The 21454-nt window shown below is 39.1% G+C and overlaps 1 protein-coding gene across 1 annotated transcript in view; it reads left to right on the top strand.

Moving 5' to 3' along the window:
* RMND5A (required for meiotic nuclear division 5 homolog A) overlaps positions 1–21454 on the top strand; it is a 60034-nt gene that overhangs the window by 26579 nt on the left and 12001 nt on the right. The window contains exons 3-6 of the mRNA XM_002811814.6: positions 5100–5234; positions 6666–6766; positions 20436–20602; positions 21271–21436. Of these exons, the coding sequence (XP_002811860.1) occupies positions 5100–5234; positions 6666–6766; positions 20436–20602; positions 21271–21436 (569 nt within the window). The remainder of the gene's footprint in view (positions 1–5099; positions 5235–6665; positions 6767–20435; positions 20603–21270; positions 21437–21454) is intronic.

Genomic DNA, 21454 nt, shown 5'->3' with positions numbered 1-21454 from the left:
CAGTGGTTTGGCACATTACTCCCTCACTTTTTTAAATAAAGCAATAACATAACAGTGTGAATCTACCTTTCTCTTAATGTTGATAACCAAAGAAGAGGTATAAATACCATAAGAAGAATATGGAATATCTACATCAAAAAATGCATCTACAAAATGCCGATTATGACACACTACCAAGTTTATTTTCCAGCCCTTGGTTTGTAAAGCACTGCTATCTGGTATATGCCTAAATATGGATTATTTTGTCATAGGACAGGTGCCTCATTATCAGCTTTACTAGGTATTGTAAAATTTTCCCCTGAAGGGTTTATACCAATTTACAGCCCTACCAAACACCTATAACACTTCCTGCTTCCTCATTTCTCACCTATACCTGGTATTATCAGACTTTAAATGTTTAAAGATTAATCAGATGGGTGTGAAGTAGTATCTAGTTGTACTAATTTTGCCTTTCTTTGACCATCTTGAAGGTGGGGCAACTTCTCATGTTTAACATTAGGAGTTTCCCATTTGTGCATTTCATGTTCTTCTGTCCCTTTTTTCTGTTAAGTTGTCTTTCTTACTGAGAGGTGTGTGTTTGTTTCAAACTTTTCTGAATACTAATCTTGTGTGGTTTGTATGCGAAGTAGCTATCGTCTGTTAGTCTGAGGGGAACCAGAATCCAGGTCTTCTTACTCTGTTAAGTATCCTTTGCTGTCTGCCTCTCACTGCTAAACCAGATTAACTGGATGCTTAAAAGGGAAATTAATTCCTGGTAGGTGCAACAATAGCACATTGTTGGTTCATACACTAATTTTTCTTCAAAGTAGATGGAGAAGTTTCAAAATACGTGTTAATACTATTAGGGAATTGGTACTTAGGAATTAAATACTGAGTTTTATGTACATTGTGACCACTGTCTGCTCAGTCATTATAATTTTATAAAATATATTTGAGAAATGGATTGGTTTTTGACGGTAAACAGTGAAAGCCATTTCTGACTGATTTGTGTGTTCATGATATGGCCACAGAGGTAGGGTGGCCTGTTTAGATCTCACACTTTCATAATGATGTTGTATCAAAGTTATTTACTCCTCTTCTGCCTCAGCTTCTAGATTTAGTATGTCCTGGATTTCTCCTTCCAAGGCAGAACATCCTCTCCGGATGGACACACCCTTGGATGTGTGCTTTTTTGCTTTTCGTTCTTGTTTGGATCCTTTCTTCCCAATTAAGAACAGGATGCCAAAGCTTTTCTTTGCTTAAAAAATATGAAAAGAAAAAGTATAGTAAGACAGAAGATGTTAATTATAGATGGTATTTCTCTTCATTAGCCACCTCTTGGCTGGTTTGCAGTGCTGTGGATTTTCTGGACAGCCATGCAAATGAGTTTGGTTACCTAGCAACAGAAGCTGGAACTAATGCTAGCTCTGATGCAACAGTGAGTAAGAACCTGCAGTTATAACAAAAGCAGTTTGACACTGTATTGCATTTCCTCAACCTCTATATATTTTATAATCTTAGCTTTAATTTTTAATGCATGTGACCAGAAAATAAGTAATCTACCTCAGTAGTTTATACTGGAAAATCAGAATGGTAGAAGGGAGGTCAGAAGTGTCCAGAAAACAGTCGAATGCATTGCTCATTCATGCTTCTTTTCCAAGAGCAGCAAATAAGTTACGAGCTTGAATGTAGTTAGAGAGATTTTGAGTGTAAGGGTGTTTGACTTTTCTTACCTATGTAGTAGTTATCATAGTAAGCCTTAAGAAAATAGAGATACACATAGGACATTGTTGTAAAACTTTGTAGCAAACCCAAAGAAAATTGTTTAAATATTAGACTCTTTTTGTAATTTTCTAGGTGATGAATATTTACTTTTAATATGTATATTAAGGAAAGAATTCAAGGGATTATTTTGTTTGATCTGAGTAAGTACTGTCAGATGGTAGCTTATTTAAATTCTGACCTAATATATATATTACCAGATAGAATTGTTTCAACATGATCTGTGCTTTGAGCTGACCAGCGTGTCTTCCACCATTGTTTTATTTTATTTTTCGCTAAGGAATAGGTACTAATAAATTTGTTTGGGGAAAAATCATTAAATGAATAAGTAGAAACCTGAAGGTTGTATTTGGATTTAATGCAGTTGATAAGTTAGTGAGAGAACTTTCTTAATTAATCTCTTGATTCTTTGCTTATACTGTGCATTTAGACATTTAAGAGTTATGGGCAGGTTCCTGAGTTTGTAATAAACTGCCATCTTCAGATCTTTAGAAACCCATTCCTTTATGCTTTTGAATGGCCCTTTGGGAAGTAGAATTTGGGAGAGAATAGCGTTGATCAGCCTGTGAGCTCTACTCTAGAAGAGACAGAAAGCAGTACTATCTCCAGTGTTCTAGTTGTCATAGACAGCATAAAGATAAAATAATTTACTTAAAAATACTGATGAACTGTTATAAAATTAGCTCTCGACAGGCAGAATCTGATAAATAGAAATTAAACATGATAATCTTATACAAGCAGTTGTGGTTCTTCAGTGCTAGGTAACAGTTTTTTCATTATATGCATGGATGCTGTTGCTTTAGCATCTAGGTACTTTGTATTATTTCTTTTTCTTTCTTTTTTTTGAGATGGAGTCTTGCTCCGTCTCTCAGGCTGGAGTGCAATGGCGTGATCTCGGCTCACTGCAACCTCCGCCTCCCTGGGTTCAAGCGATTCTCCTTCCTCAGCCTCTCAAGTAGATGGGATCACAGGCACCCGCCACCACGCCCGGCTAATTTTGTATTTTTAGTAGAGACGAGGTTTCACCATGTTGGCCAGGTTGGTCTTGAACTCCTGACTTCAGGTGATCCTCCCACCTTGGCCTCCCAAAGTACTGGGATTACAGGAGTGAGCCACCATGCCCACCCCGTTATTTCTATTCTTTAGGTTAAATACTTGGCTAAGAAAAATGTCTGTGAAAAGAAAATGAAGACAAATTAAGACTGACAATACTCTTGGCTTTTTGTGTTTGCTTTGTCTTGAGTGATTCCAAACCTTAATGTATGTATTCACTTTTAGGCTACTGTTTTCACATCTAGAAATAGGGTAGATAGCTCTTTATAGGGAGAAAAATGTGCTTAATTTTGGAGAAAAGCACTCCTGCATTGTGGTTGTAAATAGTGGGTTGTTTGCAGTTGCTGTTGCTGGTTACTTACTACCTGTTCTTGTACATCATGTAAAATAATTCCATATTGGTTGGACTGTATATTTAAGCAGTGGTTGACTAGGATTGCAATTTTAGTTAAATCTAAGTGGTCTTGTCTAGTTAAGTTTATATATTTTTAAAAAGAAATGCAAAACATTTATTAGGGAGCAGTGCCTATGAAAGACAAAGGGTGCTGAAGTGGAATTAGGCTGGGAAAGCTTTCACACTGTGATGAACGTTTGCTCTTCTTTCACTCTTGATGTTTCATGTTCCTTCTGGTGTCATTTTCTTCTGTCTGAAGACTTTAGCAGTGCTTTTAGAGCAAGTCTAATGGCAGTAAATTCAGTTTCCCTCCGTCTGAGAATGTCTTTATTTCATCTTCATTCCTGAAGGATATTTTCACTGGATATAGAATTCTAGGATGACAGTTATTTTCTTTCAGTACTTGACAAATGTCATGCCACTTCTTTCTGGCCTCCATAGTTTCTGTTGAGAAATCTGTAGTCATTTGAATCATGGTTCCCCTGTAAGTAACATGTCACTTTTCTCTGGCTGCCTGCAAGATTTTTTGCTTTATCTTTCGTTTTAACAGTTTGAATGTGAGATGTTTGGGTCAGATTTCTTTGAATTTGTCCATGTTGGAGTTCACTGACCTTCTAGAATCTGTAGATTTATGTCTTTTGCTAAACTTGGGAAATACTCTTCAACTATTTTTTTCTATACCATACTGTTTCTCTTCTCCTAGTGTTCTGATGACACACGTTAGATCTTTTGTAATTTTCCTACAGGTCCCTGAGGCTCTGGTTTTTTTTTGTTTTTTTTTTTTACTGGTGTTCAGATTGGATGAATTCTATTGATCTTCACTGACTTTTTGCACTGCCACTTTGCTTCTGCTGTTGAAAAATTCATCCAGTGAATTTTTTATTTTGGTTACTGTATTGGCTTTTTCCTTGCTAAGTCTCTCCCTTTGTTTCAAGATTGTTTGTATTTTTATAATAACTGCTCTAAAGTTTTGGAGGGTTCCAGCATCTCTGTCATGTTGGCATTGGTGTCTGTTGATCATCTTTTTCTATGTGAGTTGAGATTTTCTTGGTTCTTTGTATGCCAAGTAATTTTGCAGTATCTTGAACGTTTTGAATATGTGTTATAGTACTCTGGGTCTTGTTTAAGTTCTGTGGAGAATGTTGGTATTTTTGTTTTAGCAGGCAGTCAACCTTGTTGGATTCAGACCACAAGTTCTAACCAGTCTTTTCTGGGTTGTAGTTTCAATGTTAGTTTTGTTTCTGAAGCCATTACAGTTATTTAGATTTGTCCTGTGTGTGTACCACCTGGTAGCCAATATGGGACCTAGGAATTAGGTCTATTCCCTAGTTCAGTTTTCAAAATCTGTAGTATGCTGTTTAGAGTCAGCACCATGCATGTATAGCTCAAAGGCAAACCCAGAGGTGTACATAAACCACTCTCTTAACTACTTGGCCATGCCCCCACAACCACTTTCAACCTCAATACTGCAGTTGTTGGGATGTGCCATGGATTATTATGTTGATAGGCATATGTGTTTTTTCTTCTTTTTTCCCCTTCCATTATAGACAGTGCTGCAGTGAGCATGCTTTTACAGGTCATCATTGCATTCCTCTAAAAATATTGCTGCATATAATGCCTAGAAATCAGTTCATTTGCTTGATTTTATTTTATTTATGGACACCATTATTAAATCTACTTTAAAAAAATATTATCTAAAAATATACCTATTTACTCTCTAGCATGACAAGTTTTAGAAAGGAGCAGCGGAAAAATTCCTTCCTGTGGTATGCTATAAACTGCAGTTGGGTACTTATTGGGGTATCTCAGACTGAAACAAAGACCATTTTTTTCCTGTTAAGTGGGGTGAAAATAATCTATTTATGATTCCCTTTCTCTTTTTTTTCCCCAGAATTTTGATTCTGACATTAGCAGTGTGGGAATAGATGGCTGCTGGCAGGCAGACAGCCAAAGGCTTCTCAATGAGGTGATGGTGGAGCACTTCTTTCGACAAGGAATGCTGGATGTAGCTGAGGAGCTCTGTCAGGTAACAGTGTGCCAACTGGGAGGATATGAAAAAGAAACAAGGGGGAACTCCTTGGAGTTTACAGTATTTGCAGGGTGGGGTTTTGAGTCTTCCTCTAGCTATAGATAGATTTTTAATATTTAAATTATCAGAGATGACCTCATTTTACTAGGAGTATTTTGGGGAATTTTTTAAGTGGCAAAAATTATAGTTCTAGAACTTGTTATCCAGATCATTTTTTTCTTGTTCCTGTCCCAGAAGGTTAGTCCCAGTTCATGAATCAAAGGGCTCAGAAGCGATATTCTTTCTTCATTTCCATTTTTGATAGAGAAGGCTAATATAGCAGACAAGAGGAAAGGGACAAAAACATTGATGTTTGTTCTTCTGTTCTAGCCCAGCTTAAACGATTTTATCAAATGAATTTCCAACTAAAATTTTTTACTTCACATTAGCAGCATTTGTCTTTTACTTCTATCACACATGAGTTAGAACTCTAGAACAGTTTACCAAAACCATGTAGTCATAATAGTAGCAGCTGCCATATATTGAGTGCTTACCTTAAGCCAAGCCCTGCTTTTATTCCTTGCTGCAATCCCATGAAGTACAGATTATTGTTTCCATTCTACAGATGAAAAATCTAAGGTCTGGAGAAGTAAGTTGCCCGAGGCCTTAATAGGTTCTTTGTGAAAGAACTGGGATTCAGTCCCTGATTCATATGTCTTCACACTCCATTCTAAGCCACCATGTGCTGTTGCATTTTTGTTTAAAAACGTGAAGGACCAAAAGAATTAAATAGTTTAAAATAAATCTGTAAACCAAACCTCTAATCTAAGCCTTTTCTATTTTAAACAATTCAGATAAATGATAACTCAGTTTTTCTCTGTACCTTACAGGGATTTTATGTATGTGTCCATGTAATTTCCTGCAGTAAACTGTCATTGAGGATTGTTTGCTTTTAAGTAACAAAAGACCCCACAATTACAGTGGCTTAAGCAAAAGTGAAGTTTTTTTCTTGCAAAGAAATTAGTAGTAAGACGTCCACAGCATGTTTGGTAGCTCTGCATCGTGAAACTCTTAGGGACTTAGCACCTTGTACCTCTGTTATTCCCAGGGTGTCTCCTGTCTTCAGGGTCCAGGATAGCAGCCAAAGCTCCAGCCATACCTTTGTATCCCAGGAAGGGGCAGGGTGCATATTTATATTTCATTGGTCAGAACTTAACGTCTTACAAAGCCTTACCCAGCTTTATTCCATTTGCCTATGTACCCTGCTGAAATATGAGGATTCTACTATGGAAAAGAGGGGAAGAATGGTACTAGGGGGCAGTCATCAGTCTCTAGGGAATTTATCTTTAATGGCTTGCCCCATATTTTACAATCTAGAATATACTTTTACCACTAGCTCCTTACCCTGATTACTGCTAACAAAAGTTCTTTCTTTCTTTCTTTTTCTAGGAATCTGGTCTTTCTGTAGACCCAAGTCAGAAGGAACCATTTGTGGAGTTAAATAGAATATTAGAGGCATTAAAGGTCAGAGTTCTGAGACCTGCTCTGGAGTGAGTATTGAGTTTGCTTTCTTTTGAGTACTTAGAGAACTCTCTGTAAGAAAACTCAATCAGAAAACACATTAGAGATTTTTAGATATATTTATCTTACCTGTGGTAGACTTCAGAGAAATCAAAGGAGAATTATTTTATTTATTTTGGCTAAGTGAAATATGGGGGGTGTGCAATATGAGAAAATGGTTGGAGCTTATTTCACTTATCAGTTGGTCTGAATTCCCATGAGAGAAAAGGGTTTTCTGTTTCCAGGCTACACCACCACTTTGTGTGGGCTGACATTACAACAAGCACTATTGTTCAGCCAGTACAAGTCTGATATTTAAGCTTCCATAATGTGCTGGGTTTTGCTGGGTTTTATGCTAGCATTCTAAGAAATTATTGGTTATTGGAACTAGGTGGTGTGGATGAAGAGAACAAATATTTTTATAAAGGTACTCTATTCTTAATTACTGTGGATTTTGGTAATTGACCATGAACCTCTCATTGATAAGAATTGTCTGAAATTACTGAGTAAGCTATAATAAATATTATTCTAGAGCAGGGTCAGCAGGCTTTTCCATAAAGGACCAACTAGGAAATATTTTAGGCTTTTCAGTTCACATAAGGTCTCTGTCGCATATTCTTCATTTTATTTTACAACCCTTTAAAAATTTAAAAACCCATTCTTGGCCATCTGCTATACAAAACAGGCAGCAAGCTGTATGTGGCCTGTGCCATAGTTTGCTGGCCCCAGTCCTAAAATTTTTTACTGTGAGGATTACCAGGTTATTTGTAATAAATAGCTCATAAAATAAAGGGAAGAAACTGGATTATAGAAGCAGTGATTTGTCGTGAGGTTATAGCTTTGGAATCCTGGTATTTTAAAACCAGAAAAATTAACCATCAGTGTTACAGGGTTAGTTGGGAAGTTGACTTTTATAAAATGTACACTTTTTCCCTTAAAATTTAGTTCCACTAACCCATTTAATTCTTCATAGCTTAGTTTTTTCTTTCTGATCATTTCTCAGTTCTTTTTCCTTTTTGAGACAAGGTGTCACTGTCACCCAGGCTGGAATGCAGTGGCATAATCACGGCTCACTACAGCCCCAACCCCCTAACCTCCCAACTTAGTCTTCCGAGTAGTTGGGACTACAGGACTGTGCCGTTATGCCCAGCTAATTAAAAAAAATTTTTTTTTGTAGAGACAGGATCTCACTATGTTACCCAGGCTGGTTTCGAACTCCTGGGCTCAAGCGATTCTCCCACCTCGGCTTCCCAAAGTGCTGGAATTACAGACTTGAGCCACTGTACTCGGCCATTTCTCAGTTCTGAGAAAATTTTGTATAGTTCTCAAACCAGCCCAGATGACTAGATAGAAATTCCTGTATAAATTTATATAAAATTCTTGTATAAATTATAATAGATCTCACTTAAGAACTGTACCTCTGTGTGAGATGCATATTACCTTTGTAGAATTTGTTTAAGCAAATTTCAGATTGTGACACATCTGGGAGATAAATTCAGCCAAATACCTCTAACACCTCTTAAACAAAATATGGCAACAACTGCTTTTTTTTTTCCCCCCAAAGAGACAGAGTCTTGTTCTGCGGCCCAGGCTGGAGTGCAGTGGGATGATCATAGCTCACTGCACCCTCTCAAACTCCTGGGCTTAAGTAATCCTCCTGCCCCGGCCTCCTGAGTACCTAAGACTACAGGTGCACACCACCACACCTGGCTAATTTTTAAATATTTTATAGAGACAGGATTTCTCTATGTCGCTGAGGCTGGTCTGAAACTGCTGGCCTCAAGTGATCCTCCTGGAGTGTCAGCTGCCCGAAGTACTGGGATTATAGACATGGGCCAGTGTGCCTGAGAAAGCCTACATACATATGAACATGTAATGGGTTTCCCAGTTGTTTCATAGTGATTAGCAAATAATATTTGGGTTGTTATTCAAGGTAATATTCCCTTATCTATGCGTTTCTTAGGTTTTTTCATTAAACTTTGTTCATATGTGCTAGTCATGCACGTATTATGACTATATCTATAGTCACTGGCACATAGTATTTGCTACCTTAGCCTTCAGAGTACTCCAGACTTTTCTCCTAACACCATTTTTAACTTTGTGCATATATAAGATATGTTTCTTATTGATAAGCATGTTATGTATATTGATTATTTCTGTAAATTTTGTCTGTTATTTGTTGCCTTAAGACAATTCCTCTCAGGCAGAGAGAGGACTTGTTCCATAAGTAAAAATTTTCTCATTTCATGTTTCTGGGAATAGTATTTAATATCAGCATGAGAGAATGTAGTGGTAATTATAGTTAACTCTTCTTGAGTGGTTATTATATGCCTAGCATTGTTCTAAGCATTTTACATGTCTTAACCTATTCAACCCTCATATTAACCTATGAGGTAAGTCATCTTACAGAGAAGCAATTAAGGCCTAGAAGATCCTCTGTGAAAAAAAGTCAAAAGATTATATGAGAAATGCTTCACATAATAGTCCCCAGTATTCTCATTTGAGGTTCACTTTAACTTATTAAGTGTATCATCAAGCCAGGTGCAGTGGCTCACACCTGTAAGCCCAGCACTTTGGGAGGCTGAGGTGGGCAGATCGCTTGAGCCCAGGATTTCGAGACCAGCCTGGGCAACATAGCAAAACCCTATCTCTACAAAAAAATAGAAAAATTAGCTGGGCAAGGTGATGTACGCCTGTAGTCTGAACTACTCAGGAGGCTGAGATGTGAGGATCACTTGAGTCCACGAGGCAGAGTCTGCAGTGAACCGAGACCACACCACCACTCCAGAGCCGGATCCTGTCTCAAAAAATAAGTAAATAAATAGAAGTAAAAACGTACCATCAGTAATCCTACAGTAAAGAAACTCATTTAACTTGGTATAACCCAATGTTTTCTCTGTGTATTTGACCAATCTTGTTTTCCCTCCAGATAACACATTTAAAACCCATAAAATTGGAGTTATACAAAACATAAGATTTAATAGAAATTGTCATTACAACAACTCAGATTTTTCCAATTCTTACGTATTGTGGGTGCAGAGCAGATACTGACTAAGCATCTTTCATGAGCTAGGTACAGAAAATTCCCTTTACTCAACTTACAGCAAAAGTTGAATGATATGGACACCAATTTGGGGAATTCTAGTTAAGGTACAAGGCGGGAGATATCTGCCAGTTATGCAGCATCCCATTTGTTCCTGCTGGGAAGGATATCATGGAGCTCACAAGGGAAAAGAGGAAGGAGAGGATGCAGCAATTCCTCCAGGCTGCCTACGCGGTGAGAAAGCAGAAGCCAGCCAAAAATTTGAGGTGGCTAGGCCGGGCACAGTGGCTCCCGCCTGTAATCCCAGCACTTTGGGAGGCCGAGGCGGGCGAATCACCTGAGGTCAGGAGTTCAAGACGAGCCTGACCAACATGGAGAAACGCCGTCTCTACTAAAAATACAAAATTAGCCAGGTATGGTGGCGCATGCCACCCAGCTACTCAGGAAGGCTGAGGCAGGAGAATCACTTGAACCCAGGAGGCGGAGGTTGTGGTGAGCCAAGATTGTGCCCCTGCACTCCAGCCTGGGCAACAAGAGTGAAACTTGGTCTCAAAAAAAAAAAAAAAAAAAAATGGAGGTGGCTAAAGGCCATTGAGGGCCTAGGGGAATGGTGATATTGTGGAGAGAAGTGGCAGAACAACACCTGATTACATGGATCTAATCAGGACCTTGCCTGCTCCTGTGTTCCGTGCCCTTGTACCTCTGAGTTTGTACAGATTTTCCCCCTCATCCAGATTTCTTTTATGCTCACCCAGATTGTTTTATTTGCTTTTAGAATTTCTCTTGGCGCCTAGAGTAGTGCTTACCTCATAGTAGGCCCTCAATGAATAACAGTAATCTGCAGGAGAATTGAGAGCAGACTTGTCACCCTCTTTCATGGTGGCAGATGGAAAGCCAAAGACAGTGTTAACGAGAGAATAGTCACTTAATACAACAAGGGGGGGAAATATTAGAAAAAATAGGAACTGTCCTTGTGGCTGTGCCATTATTAACATACATATTGAAAGAAAGCACTATCTTTAGGGGAAGCTACTTGGTTGCCTTCCTAAACATGTCTCAAAGAGTAATACTACCTTGCTGGATTTGCCAGTCTAGTATCTGACTTTCAGCCTTGCGGACTTGGAAACTTGTTTTTGGTGTCCTTATTTTGTTTTGTTTTCACTAAGAACAGGCCTTTAAAAACGATAAAATCCTGAATTGCTAAGCTGCGTGTATAGTTTGGATTATTAGGGGCTGTGAAACTAGCTTGTGGTAGGCAGGTCCATGTGGAAGGCACATGAGCTTGCTAAGCTTGGAGTTGGAACAAGAGGAGATTGTTCTAGAAAATGTTCAAAGTTCTCAGGCTGAAATGTCCTGATGCCATTATCTCCACCATGGAGGTTGTGTTGCAGAGCCGTTGGGCAGTTCAGACTTCATTCACTGACTCCTTTTCTCAAAATTGTCCTTGGCTTGCCTTGGTCGAGTTTTGAGTCAGCATTAAGTATCCCAACAGGTAATAAATAAGAGTACAAAATCAAAAGGTACAACAAAATAAAAATACAGTGAAAAGTAAATCTCCCCATCTTTGCCTTCTAATCACAGTTACTCTCCAAACAGGCAGCCACCATTAACTGTATTATGTATATGTACATTTTTATGCACAAGTGGTTGCATACTATACAGTGTTCTGCTTTTTACTTGAAAAATTTTGAAGTATTTGCCTATATCAGAATATATAGAACTATTTGTTTTTTTTTTTTTTTTGGTAGCTGGTTAGTGTTCTCTTTTAGGAATTATACCTTAATTTTATTTCCAGTTCCTATGGATGGACATTTGTAGTTTCTGATCTTTTGCTTTATAAGTGATGTAGCATTGAATATCCATTGCACATTATTTTGAGCATGCCTGCTAGATATGTAGAGAACATTTCTAGAATATTGGGTTAAGGTACATTTAAAGTTTGGATTGATCTTACCACATTTATCTCTGTAAAGGTTGCCCTGAAATACAACCCTACCACAAAATAGCAAAGATCATTTCACATCCTTGCTGTCACAGCTGATTTTCCTTCCATTAAAAACAAAAACAAAAACAAAAAACTTTGTGAGCCTGATAACTGATAGGTATGTGTGGTAGGGGAAGAATGACATGTCATATTTTCAGTTTACATTTATCATATGAGTTGAGTTGAACCACATCTTTTCTAGATATGTTCACACCTTCATTGTGGCAAAGGCTAAGTCCACTAGACTTCTGGCCTGGGCTAAGTCTTTGACTCTGAGGGCAATCTTAAGGCAGAAGGGACCACTGCTGAGATATGTGACCATGTATACCACAAAATCATTTCCATGGGCCTGTGAGAGCGTTTCATCACTGCCTCTGGGGAACCTCGTAACATTTTTTTCAAAGAATTTGCTAACAGCAAAGCCTTAGTAAAATGCCATAACGAAAGCAGCCGGCCGGGTGTGGAGGCTCACGCCTGTAATCCCAGCACTTTGGGAGGCCTAGGCGGGTGGATCACCTGAGGTCACAAGTTCAAGACCAGCCTGGCCAACATGGCAAAACCCAGTCTCTACTAAAAATACAAAATTAGCTGGGCGTGGTGGTGCATGCCTGTAATCCCAGCTACTTGGGAGGCTGAGGGAGGAGAATCCCTTGAACCGGGGAGGCGGAGGTTGCAGCGAGCTGAGATGGTGTCTGCATTCCAGCCTGGGTGACAAAGTAAGACTCCATCTCAAAAAAAAAAGGCAACTGAATGGTTATGAGAAAGGGAAGAGAGATGTTACGGCATTTTTCACAGAAGAGAAAAAAAAATTACTTCAGACCACAGAAGGGTTTAGATTGGACAGGCCAAGAACAGTATCAGGCAGGCTGCTGAAATATGGGAAGACTCCATCTCCAAAGCTAGCAGATAGGTGGGTATAGAAAGAAGCCACAGGTTTCTTCGTGGTGTGTGTGGCCAGTAGTCCTAAAGATGAGAAGATGCTTGACAGACTTAATAGAAATTCTAGTACCAATGGGTAAAACTGTTTATAAGCAGGAAGTAGTTCTAGAAAATGAAATTGGAGGAAGCAGGCAGAGGTGCCTGATCACGGGGCCTTGACTATCACTGGAAATGAGGGTAACAGTGATTCAGCAATTTCTAGTGTTCTTCCCCACCCCCCTCGCCCTGGTTTTTTTAGTTGAATAGAGGAACAGAGATGGGGTCTCACTATGTTGTCGCCCAGGCTGGTCTTGAACTCTGAGCTCAAGCGGTCCTTCCACCTTGACCTTCTAAAGTGCTGGGATTACAAGCGTGAGCCACAGTGCCCGGCCTGGTGTCTGTTTTCTTATTCCTACTCGTGGCTTCCTGTAGGTGAGTGATCTCCCTGACTCAGGCACATGTTAATAGCCACATAGAACCACAGAGGAAACAAGGCTCTGATAGATGTGCGGGTCTAACAGAAGGAACAATCAAGGCTTGAACAAGTTGGATTTTTTTCTCTGAGGTTCATTTTTTTCTTCCCTCCCCCATCTTTTGGTCTTAATTTTGAAAAGGCACAAAAGGAAAGAGTTAATGGATACATTTTAACTCACTCTCTATGCCCTAAGTCTGGTGGAGAAAGCATACCTCTTAAAGAGAAGCTAATTGAAACATAGAAAGAGGTGCCATTTTTCAGAAGGATACAGAAAAGAAGGAATAGAAAAGCCAAAAGAGAGAAAGAAATTGTGTTGATAACGCTGTTTTCTATTGTCTATTTCATATTCGTTGCTGGTGAAAGTTTATAGAAGTTCCAAGACTGTAGGTATTCCTTAGGAGAAAGAATAGACATTATCTGAATACATCCTCACCAAAGACTTGAACAGTATTGGAAATAAGTGGGCAAGCCGTGACTAGAGAAATTGAGAGTCTTCATAGAAAGAGAAAATTTAAATGGTCCCTGAGAATAAATGTTTAAAAACATAAGGAGCTAAACTAGCTGGGAGGCTAAGCACACATGATAGAAAAGAAAAGGGAGACCTGGGAAAGACACTGGACATTTGCTTGTAAAATGCAGGTCTAGTATTAGGTTTATAAAATATCTTGTCTTTATTTTTGTGGTAGGAAACCAGCAGTAAATAAGGTAATGTCATATTAAGTACTTTAAAAAGATCACTAATCTGTAGAGTTGTGTTGTCCAATATGGTGACCACTCCTATGTGTAGCTCTTACTAATCTCTGCATTACTGAGAACCTCATGTAAAAGGGTGTGTGTGTGTTTGTGTGTGTGTGTCTTAAATAGAGTCAGATATGCAATACCATAGTTTGTGTGGTTTCTTAAATAGCATGTGAAAAGGACAGAGACTCATACCAACTCTGAGATGAGTTTAATGGTAGTAGTTCCAGCAATGGACTCAGCCCATAGCTGAAAAATTACCATTTGAAAATATCTAAGAAATGAAACATTGTTCTTTTCAGTCTCTAAAGCAAAGTTATAGAGTTCCTCACTTTTTTGACTGAACTTTGATTTTTGTCAGGTTTGCCCTTCTCTGAATTTTTTTAAGCATTTGATTCATGTTACTAAGGACATTTCACCAGGTCCACACCTGTGGAGTAAAAATAAATATCATTCATTCCCCTGAACTTCAGCTTTTACCCCCAAGAGTACAGCCTTAAAGGAAATTAGAAAAAGAGGTTTTTGTAAGCCTTTAAATGCTGTGAAAGGTTATAGTGGAATGTGCTGTGGGATTAGCAAGAGAGTTTTTTTCCCTAGTATTACTAGAAATAGACACCCACCCAGGCTGGCAAAATTGTAAGACGAGAGAGATAAGCCCACTAATGCTGTCTGTTAGGTTCCTGAGGGAGAACGCTAACTATGAAAGTGAAATCTTGTATTTATTTTTGGAATGATGTAGAAATTCTAAATATGGAGGTAACTGTGTGCCAAGTCTTTTCACAGGCCTGACAATTAAGATAATTAATGCTAATGTTTCTGCTGGGTAATTGTATAGATGTGGATTGCTTCTAACTTAGTCTTCTCATAAGTAATATTGTTTTGGGGTTTGTTGGTGGAAAGGCCCCAAAAGGCTCTTCATCAGAAGAATGTAGTGGCAGTGCACAGAGATCAGTGTAACACTGTTGATCGTACTGTCATTTTTGGGGTCTTCAGTGTTTCTCTAAATGGAGTAATTCCAAAGGTGACAGTGTTCTCGTGGTCCACGCTGGAAATTTGGGATCAGAATTTTTTTCAAAAAAATTATAGAGTTAATAATTTCACTGCATTTTTAGTTTGCTTGCCCCCCACCCTGCCCCACCATCTCTACTAAAAATACAAAATTAGCCAGGCACGGTGGTGAGCACCTGTAACCCCAGCTACTCGGGAGGCTGAGGCCGAAGAATCACTTGAACCCAGGAGGCAGAGGTTGCAGTGAGCCGAGATCACGCCACTGTACTCCAGCCTGGGCAACAGAATGAGACTCTGTCCTAAAACAAAAACAAAAACAAAAACGTGGGGAGGAAGGAAGGGGGAGGGGCAGGGGAGGAATCATTTTAGTGAGAAATAGAAAACTAATTTCGTTTTCTTTGTAATTCTTTAAGATTTATGAGAATGGGCCACAGACACCCTGACTTGCTCAGGTTCTCAAACTTTATGTCTTTCCTCATTATATCAATCTGGAACTTCCTTGTCTTTATAAAGTAACCCCTTACCACTGAGATCTCTGTGTTCTTTCTCTCCTGTTTGTATTCTTTTTTTTTTTTTTTTGAGACAGAGTTTCACTCTTGTTGCCCAGGCTGGAGTGCAATGGTGCAATCTTGGCTCACCACAACCTCCGCCTCCCGGGTTCAAGCAATTCTCCTGCCTCAGCCTCCTGAGTAGCTGGGATTACAGGCATGCGCCACCACACCCTTCTAATTTTGTATTTTCAGTAGAGATGGGGTTTCTCCATGTTCATTAGGCTGACCTCAAACTCCCAGCCTCAGGTGATCCATTCACCTCGGCCTCCCAAAGTGCTGGGATTACAGGCCTGAGCCACCACACCCAGCCCTTGTGTTCTTTACTGAACCTATGGGCAGTCTTTGCAGGTTTCTAACATACATAAATTCTTTTTTACCACAGTTTAGTTAAATAACACCTGGCTGCCAACAACACAGTTCAGATTTCAGTCACCATGATGTATTAACTGTGAGCAATTGTATAAAATACAGACTTCTCTGCCAGCTCTTCAGTCTACACATCAGGACATAACAGGCGCATCATGGTCATGACTAGTTCTGTCACTTCGCTCTTGATCACTGCATATCTACTGTCAGTTACCCTCAGGCAACACCTGTGTGGTTGTGTCACCTCCTTAACTCCCAGGGATAAACCCAAGTGACATTTTACAAAAATGGATAATTGGAAGACAGACTTGGCAACAAGAAAAATCTCTAGAAGTGAAATTGAATGTGATTAGAAAGATTTGAAAAGGACAACAGCAAGATGAAACTAGGGCAAGACCTAAGCCTACAGGAAGCTAATGGTACAAAGCATATTGGAAAAGTCCTGTCACTATAAAGACCAGGGTAAAGTCACTTCACCATCTTTTCACTTATATTGCACTAGAATAGAAAGATGCTTGTGGTTTAGATGGAACATTTACTTCTACTTTGGATTGAGAGAGAGAAGTTTGTGTGTGTGTGTGTTTCGCAGTTTGGCTACTATTCGGGCCAAATTGATAATAGTTGCCTATTGAAAGAAGATGGTAATTACAAGGATATTGAAGGACTTCACTGCCAGTAAAAGATGCTTTTATCATGTTCAGAAGTTGTGAATTGACTAATGTTAAGCTATCTGAGGAAGCTGCTATTGTGAGTAAGAATGGTGCTGTGAAATTTGTACTCAGATTTCAAGGATTCGTTAAGGCAGATGTTAATGATGATCACCACAGAAGGCAACTCTTGATACCAGAGCTTAGCAAAAGGCATAGAATAGTGAAGAATAGTGAATAGAGTTAAAAATAGATTGACTTTCTTATTAGGAGGCAGCTGCGGAGAGTGACTTTGAATAAAACCTATGCTTATTTGGCCAGTTAACTGTGGCCAGGGAGTTGAGGTCAAGAAAATACAAATGTGGGTTTCTGGGTACAATCCTGGAGGTATAAGAGAGAGGTCCCATCATGTCAGGTGAGGATTTCACCTTAATTGCTTATATGTGCTTCAATGTTTGGGAGAGTTAAAAATGGGGTGTCTCATCCTTGGTTTAGAAAATGACGTTTTGCCAGGGAGGGAGAAGCTTGGAAGTCCCTTGCCTTGTACGATTTAGTCTTAATATAGTATTAAGAAGTTAAATGAGGACCGTATTGTTTCAGAATAGGATGAAAAGAAATACGACTTTTAAGAAATTTGAAAACTTGTATTCTATGAATTTGGGTTTTGTGTTGTCCTCTCCTCCTCCCAGTTCCTTTTTGTAAAGGTGTCTACTTACTTTTCTAAATATTTCTTGGCAAGGAGGGGGGAGGAATTAAGCAATGCTAGTTTTTTTCTTATTTCATAGCCTTGTTTATAGCAAAATTTGAAACTGTGCAAACATAAATTTAGTACATTAAAAATTATATTTGTCTAAATAAATGCCTCTCCAGGTTAAGTGGAGTACAGGTGTTTATAGCTTATAAAGCTTAAATTGGTAATTCATAACTTTCAGGGAAAGTAATTTATAATTATAGGCCTGTTCATTTAAAAAAAGGAAGTTAAGAAATTTTACTTTTACATTAGCTTAAAAAGTTACTACCTTTTAAAGTATAAAATTAGTACATGTTCATTACAGAAAACCTGGAAAATATAGGACAGCATAGACTGTTACAGAAATCACTGTAATATGGACTGCTGGTCAGCTAGTGTTGATTGGTGTGTCTTCCTGGTGGTTTCAGACCCCTGGTGCTGATCTGATCTAAGAGTTGGTGCCTTGTTCCGATTAGTCATGGCCCATGGTATAGCAGTTGATAAATAATGCTTGAAATCCCAGAGTCATTACTACTAAACATTCTGGTGTCTAAAAGTTACTTTTAAAAATATATCACACTTTTGACCGGGCACGGTGGCTCACGCCTGTAATCCCAGCACTTTGGGAGGCCAAGGTGGGTGGATCACCTGAGGCCAGGAGTTCAAGACCAGCCTGGCCAACATGGTGAGACCCTGTCTCTACTAAAAATGCAAAAATGAGCTGGGTGCAGTGGTGCATGCTTGTAGTCCCACCTACTTGGGAGGCTGAGGCAGGAGAATGGCTTGAACCTGAGAGGCGAAGGTTGCAGTGAGCTGAGATCTTGCCACTGCACTCCAGCCTGGGCAACAGAGTGAAACTCTGTCTCAAAAAACAAAAAAAAATTTATGTATATATATATCATATCACATATATATATCACACTTTCAAGCTGAGCATGATGGCTCACACCTGTAATCCCAGCACTTTGGGAGGCCAAGGCGGGAGGATGGCTTGAGCTCAGAAGTTGGAGACCAGCCTGGGTAACATGGTGAAACCTTGTCTTTACAAAAAAATACAAAACACTAGCTGGGTGCGGTGGCGTGCGCCTGTGTTGCCAGCTACTTGGGAGGCTGAGGTGGGAGAATCGCTTGAGCCTGGGAGGCGGAGGTTGCAGTAGTGAGCTGAGACCACACCACTGCACTGCAGCTTGGGCGACGAAAGTGAAACCCTTTCTCAAAAATAAAAATAAAAAATAAAAAATCACACTTTCCTCCCATTTAACGCTATATCATGAACATATTCCTATGAAAATGAGATTTTTTGTGTGTGTGAATTGTCTATGAATTTTTCCTTTTTTTCTATTGACTTTTTTAAAATTAAAATTTGTAGTTACTCTGTTAGCTCCAGTCTTTGACTTTACAAGCCCTTACACATACATCTCATATCAGAAACAGAAAAAAGAAAAATCTTACTGCCTTTCCTTATTTGCTAGTAGGAAAACATACTCATGCTTATATGATTGAAGGGATGTATAAACTTTTGGAAAGTGATCTAATTTAAATGCACTACTTGGAACTGGAAATCCGTAAGGTGCCTGGCAGACTAGAGACTGCAAAAAGCACAGTGCTCTTGGTACTGTTGATTGATGTGGGGCATTCACGAAAGACCACCGCCAGAAGTATTTTGCTGGTTGGCCAGGTACGGAAGCTCACACCTGTAATCACAGCACTTTGGGAAGCTGAGGCAGGAGGATCGCTTGAGCCCAGGAGTTCAAAACCAGCCTGGGCAACATAGTGTTTACAAAAACAATTTTTAAAAAAATTAGCCAGGAATGGCAGCATGCACCTGTGGTCCTAGCTACTTCAGAGACTGAGGTAGGAGGATCACTGGAGCCCGAGAGGCTGAGGCTGCAGTGAGCCACGATTACACTACTGCACTGCAGCCTGGGTGACAGAGTGAAACCCTGTCTCAAAAAAAAAAAAAAAAACAAGTACATTATTGTCAGCAGGTTTACCTGACTTGGTGTTACCACTTGACTGCATCATTTTAGTGCCAGGCAAGGAACCAAGGCTTACAAATTTAGGTAAATATTTCCAAGATCCAGATGATTAATATTTTAAAAAATCACTTTGAAGTCAGAGAAGCCTCATGATTTGACTGTAAGATGTGAATACATCAGCAAGTTAATTAGAATGTTTATATGGTTGTGCAGCCCTTTCTGGGAAGGTTAGGACCCAGTAAAAGTGCCACTCTGTGAAGTCCAATCCCAATCAGCAAATTCATTATAAGTAATTTGACAGGTTTTACTCTTGTAGTTTATGGAGTTACTGAGATTTTATATTCTTACCCAGTTCAGATTCTAGTGGTCTTTGGTGAATTAGGTTAGGTGGGGAGTATTTGTCTGATGGTCAAATTAAATAATATAATGCTAACAGCTTCTATATGTTAATATATTTAGAGAAATAATGTTTCCTTATTGCCTTATCACAAAATTTGATTTTAACAGCTGGCTATATACTTTCCTGCCTTTGCCCTCTCCTGACCTGGTAGTTCCAGTTGAAGATTGATTATTCCAACTGTTCTATAGAAGCCTGAGGGGCTGTATTTTGGCTCATTTAAAATTGAATCTTGTTTTTTCCCTTATTAGAACTATGTTTGTACAAATCATTTTGCACAGTAAGATTTACTGTATGATACTTGTCTAGCTTTATCTTCCTGATCAGATTGAAAGCACCTTGAGGGGAAATAATGGTATCTACTGTTTTTAATCCCAAAGTGAACAAAATCTTGCAACTATTGAAAGTTTAAAAAATATAGTTCCCTTTCAGGATCTTTGATTCATGCTTGTATATATTAGGCCAGTTTTGTAGGAAAAGAGCAGTGGATCTAGGCAATCTAATTGTGAATCTCATGGCTGACACCGCTTCAAAGTGTGGTCCTTTGCAAGTTCAGATGCGTCATGTGACACATCAGAGTCATTCTGGTGATTGTCATCTACCTTATTGCTTTTTCTTTCACTGGCTGAAGGGCCTCTGCAAGTGTAGTTATTCATGGTTACTTTCCTGACAAAAGTCTCGGCCGTAGGGATTGATGTTACCGTAGACTTCCACAAGATGGCAGACCAAGCCCCTTTTTTGTTTTACTGGGTTTCAAATAGTTTTTAAGATACCTTGCTTATGCTTTTGATTATTCTTAAAGTCTTTTTTGCCTTTTCTTTAGGTGGGCAGTGTCAAACCGGGAAATGCTTATAGCTCAAAACAGCTCCTTGGAATTTAAGCTACACAGACTGTATTTTATTAGCTTGTTAATGGGTGGAACCACAAATCAGCGAGAGGCATTACAATATGCTAAAAATTTTCAGCCATTTGCCCTAAATCATCAAAAAGGTGAGTCTGGAGTCAGATGTTATTAATGTTTGAAACAGGGTTATAGCCACCACTGTAACTTAACAGTTCTTAACTAGAGCTAATACATGTTTGCCAGGAAACAGTTGTAGTTGATAATCACTTACAGGAAAAGCTCTGAGTGGCCCTAGAACAAAAACAAAAATATTAAAGCCTCTTAGAAGTCAGAGATGTTGCAGATTTTGGAATTCCATATTAAACTAAGAGGAGATCTGAGAAAGAGCAAGGTGTGCACTTGCTCTTTTCCACCCCCACCTGGCTGTATGCTGCTGCTCTTGCCACAGCAAAGTGTCAGAGAGCCAGGGTGGCAACTGTCAACCCCACGAATCTGTGTAGGAATACATTAACTCTGCAGTCAGAGATAATGTGATGACATAATTGTTACTCCTCTAGGTAATGGTAATTATACTATGCTGTAGATAAGAATTTAAATTATAAGTTCAGTATTTTCACTGCTTTCCTTTTCTTCCCTTTTCTCTCCATGCTGTTTAATTTAGGATGAAGGAAGAAACAAAGCTTAAGGACCGGAATTTTAAAAGACCTGTTAATACATTATTTTAGGCTGTATCAGTATGGGTGGGGGTATTCTTACTTTTCGCAGCTTATTGCTGCAAGCAAACTAATGCTTTCTTGCTGGTGCTTTTTTTTAGACATTCAGGTTTTGATGGGAAGCCTTGTGTACCTGAGACAAGGGATTGAGAACTCACCATATGTTCACCTACTTGATGCAAACCAGTGGGCTGATATCTGTGACATCTTTACACGGGATGCTTGTGCCCTCCTGGGGCTCTCCGTGGAGTCCCCCCTCAGTGTCAGGTATGGAAATTGGCCCTG

The sequence above is a fragment of the Pongo abelii genome, chromosome 12 (genome assembly GCF_028885655.2).
Source record: "Pongo abelii isolate AG06213 chromosome 12, NHGRI_mPonAbe1-v2.0_pri, whole genome shotgun sequence".
NCBI lineage: Eukaryota > Metazoa > Chordata > Mammalia > Primates > Hominidae > Pongo > Pongo abelii.
Note: the sequence above shows the minus strand (reverse complement) of the source record. Positions and strands in the feature narration are given on the sequence as shown.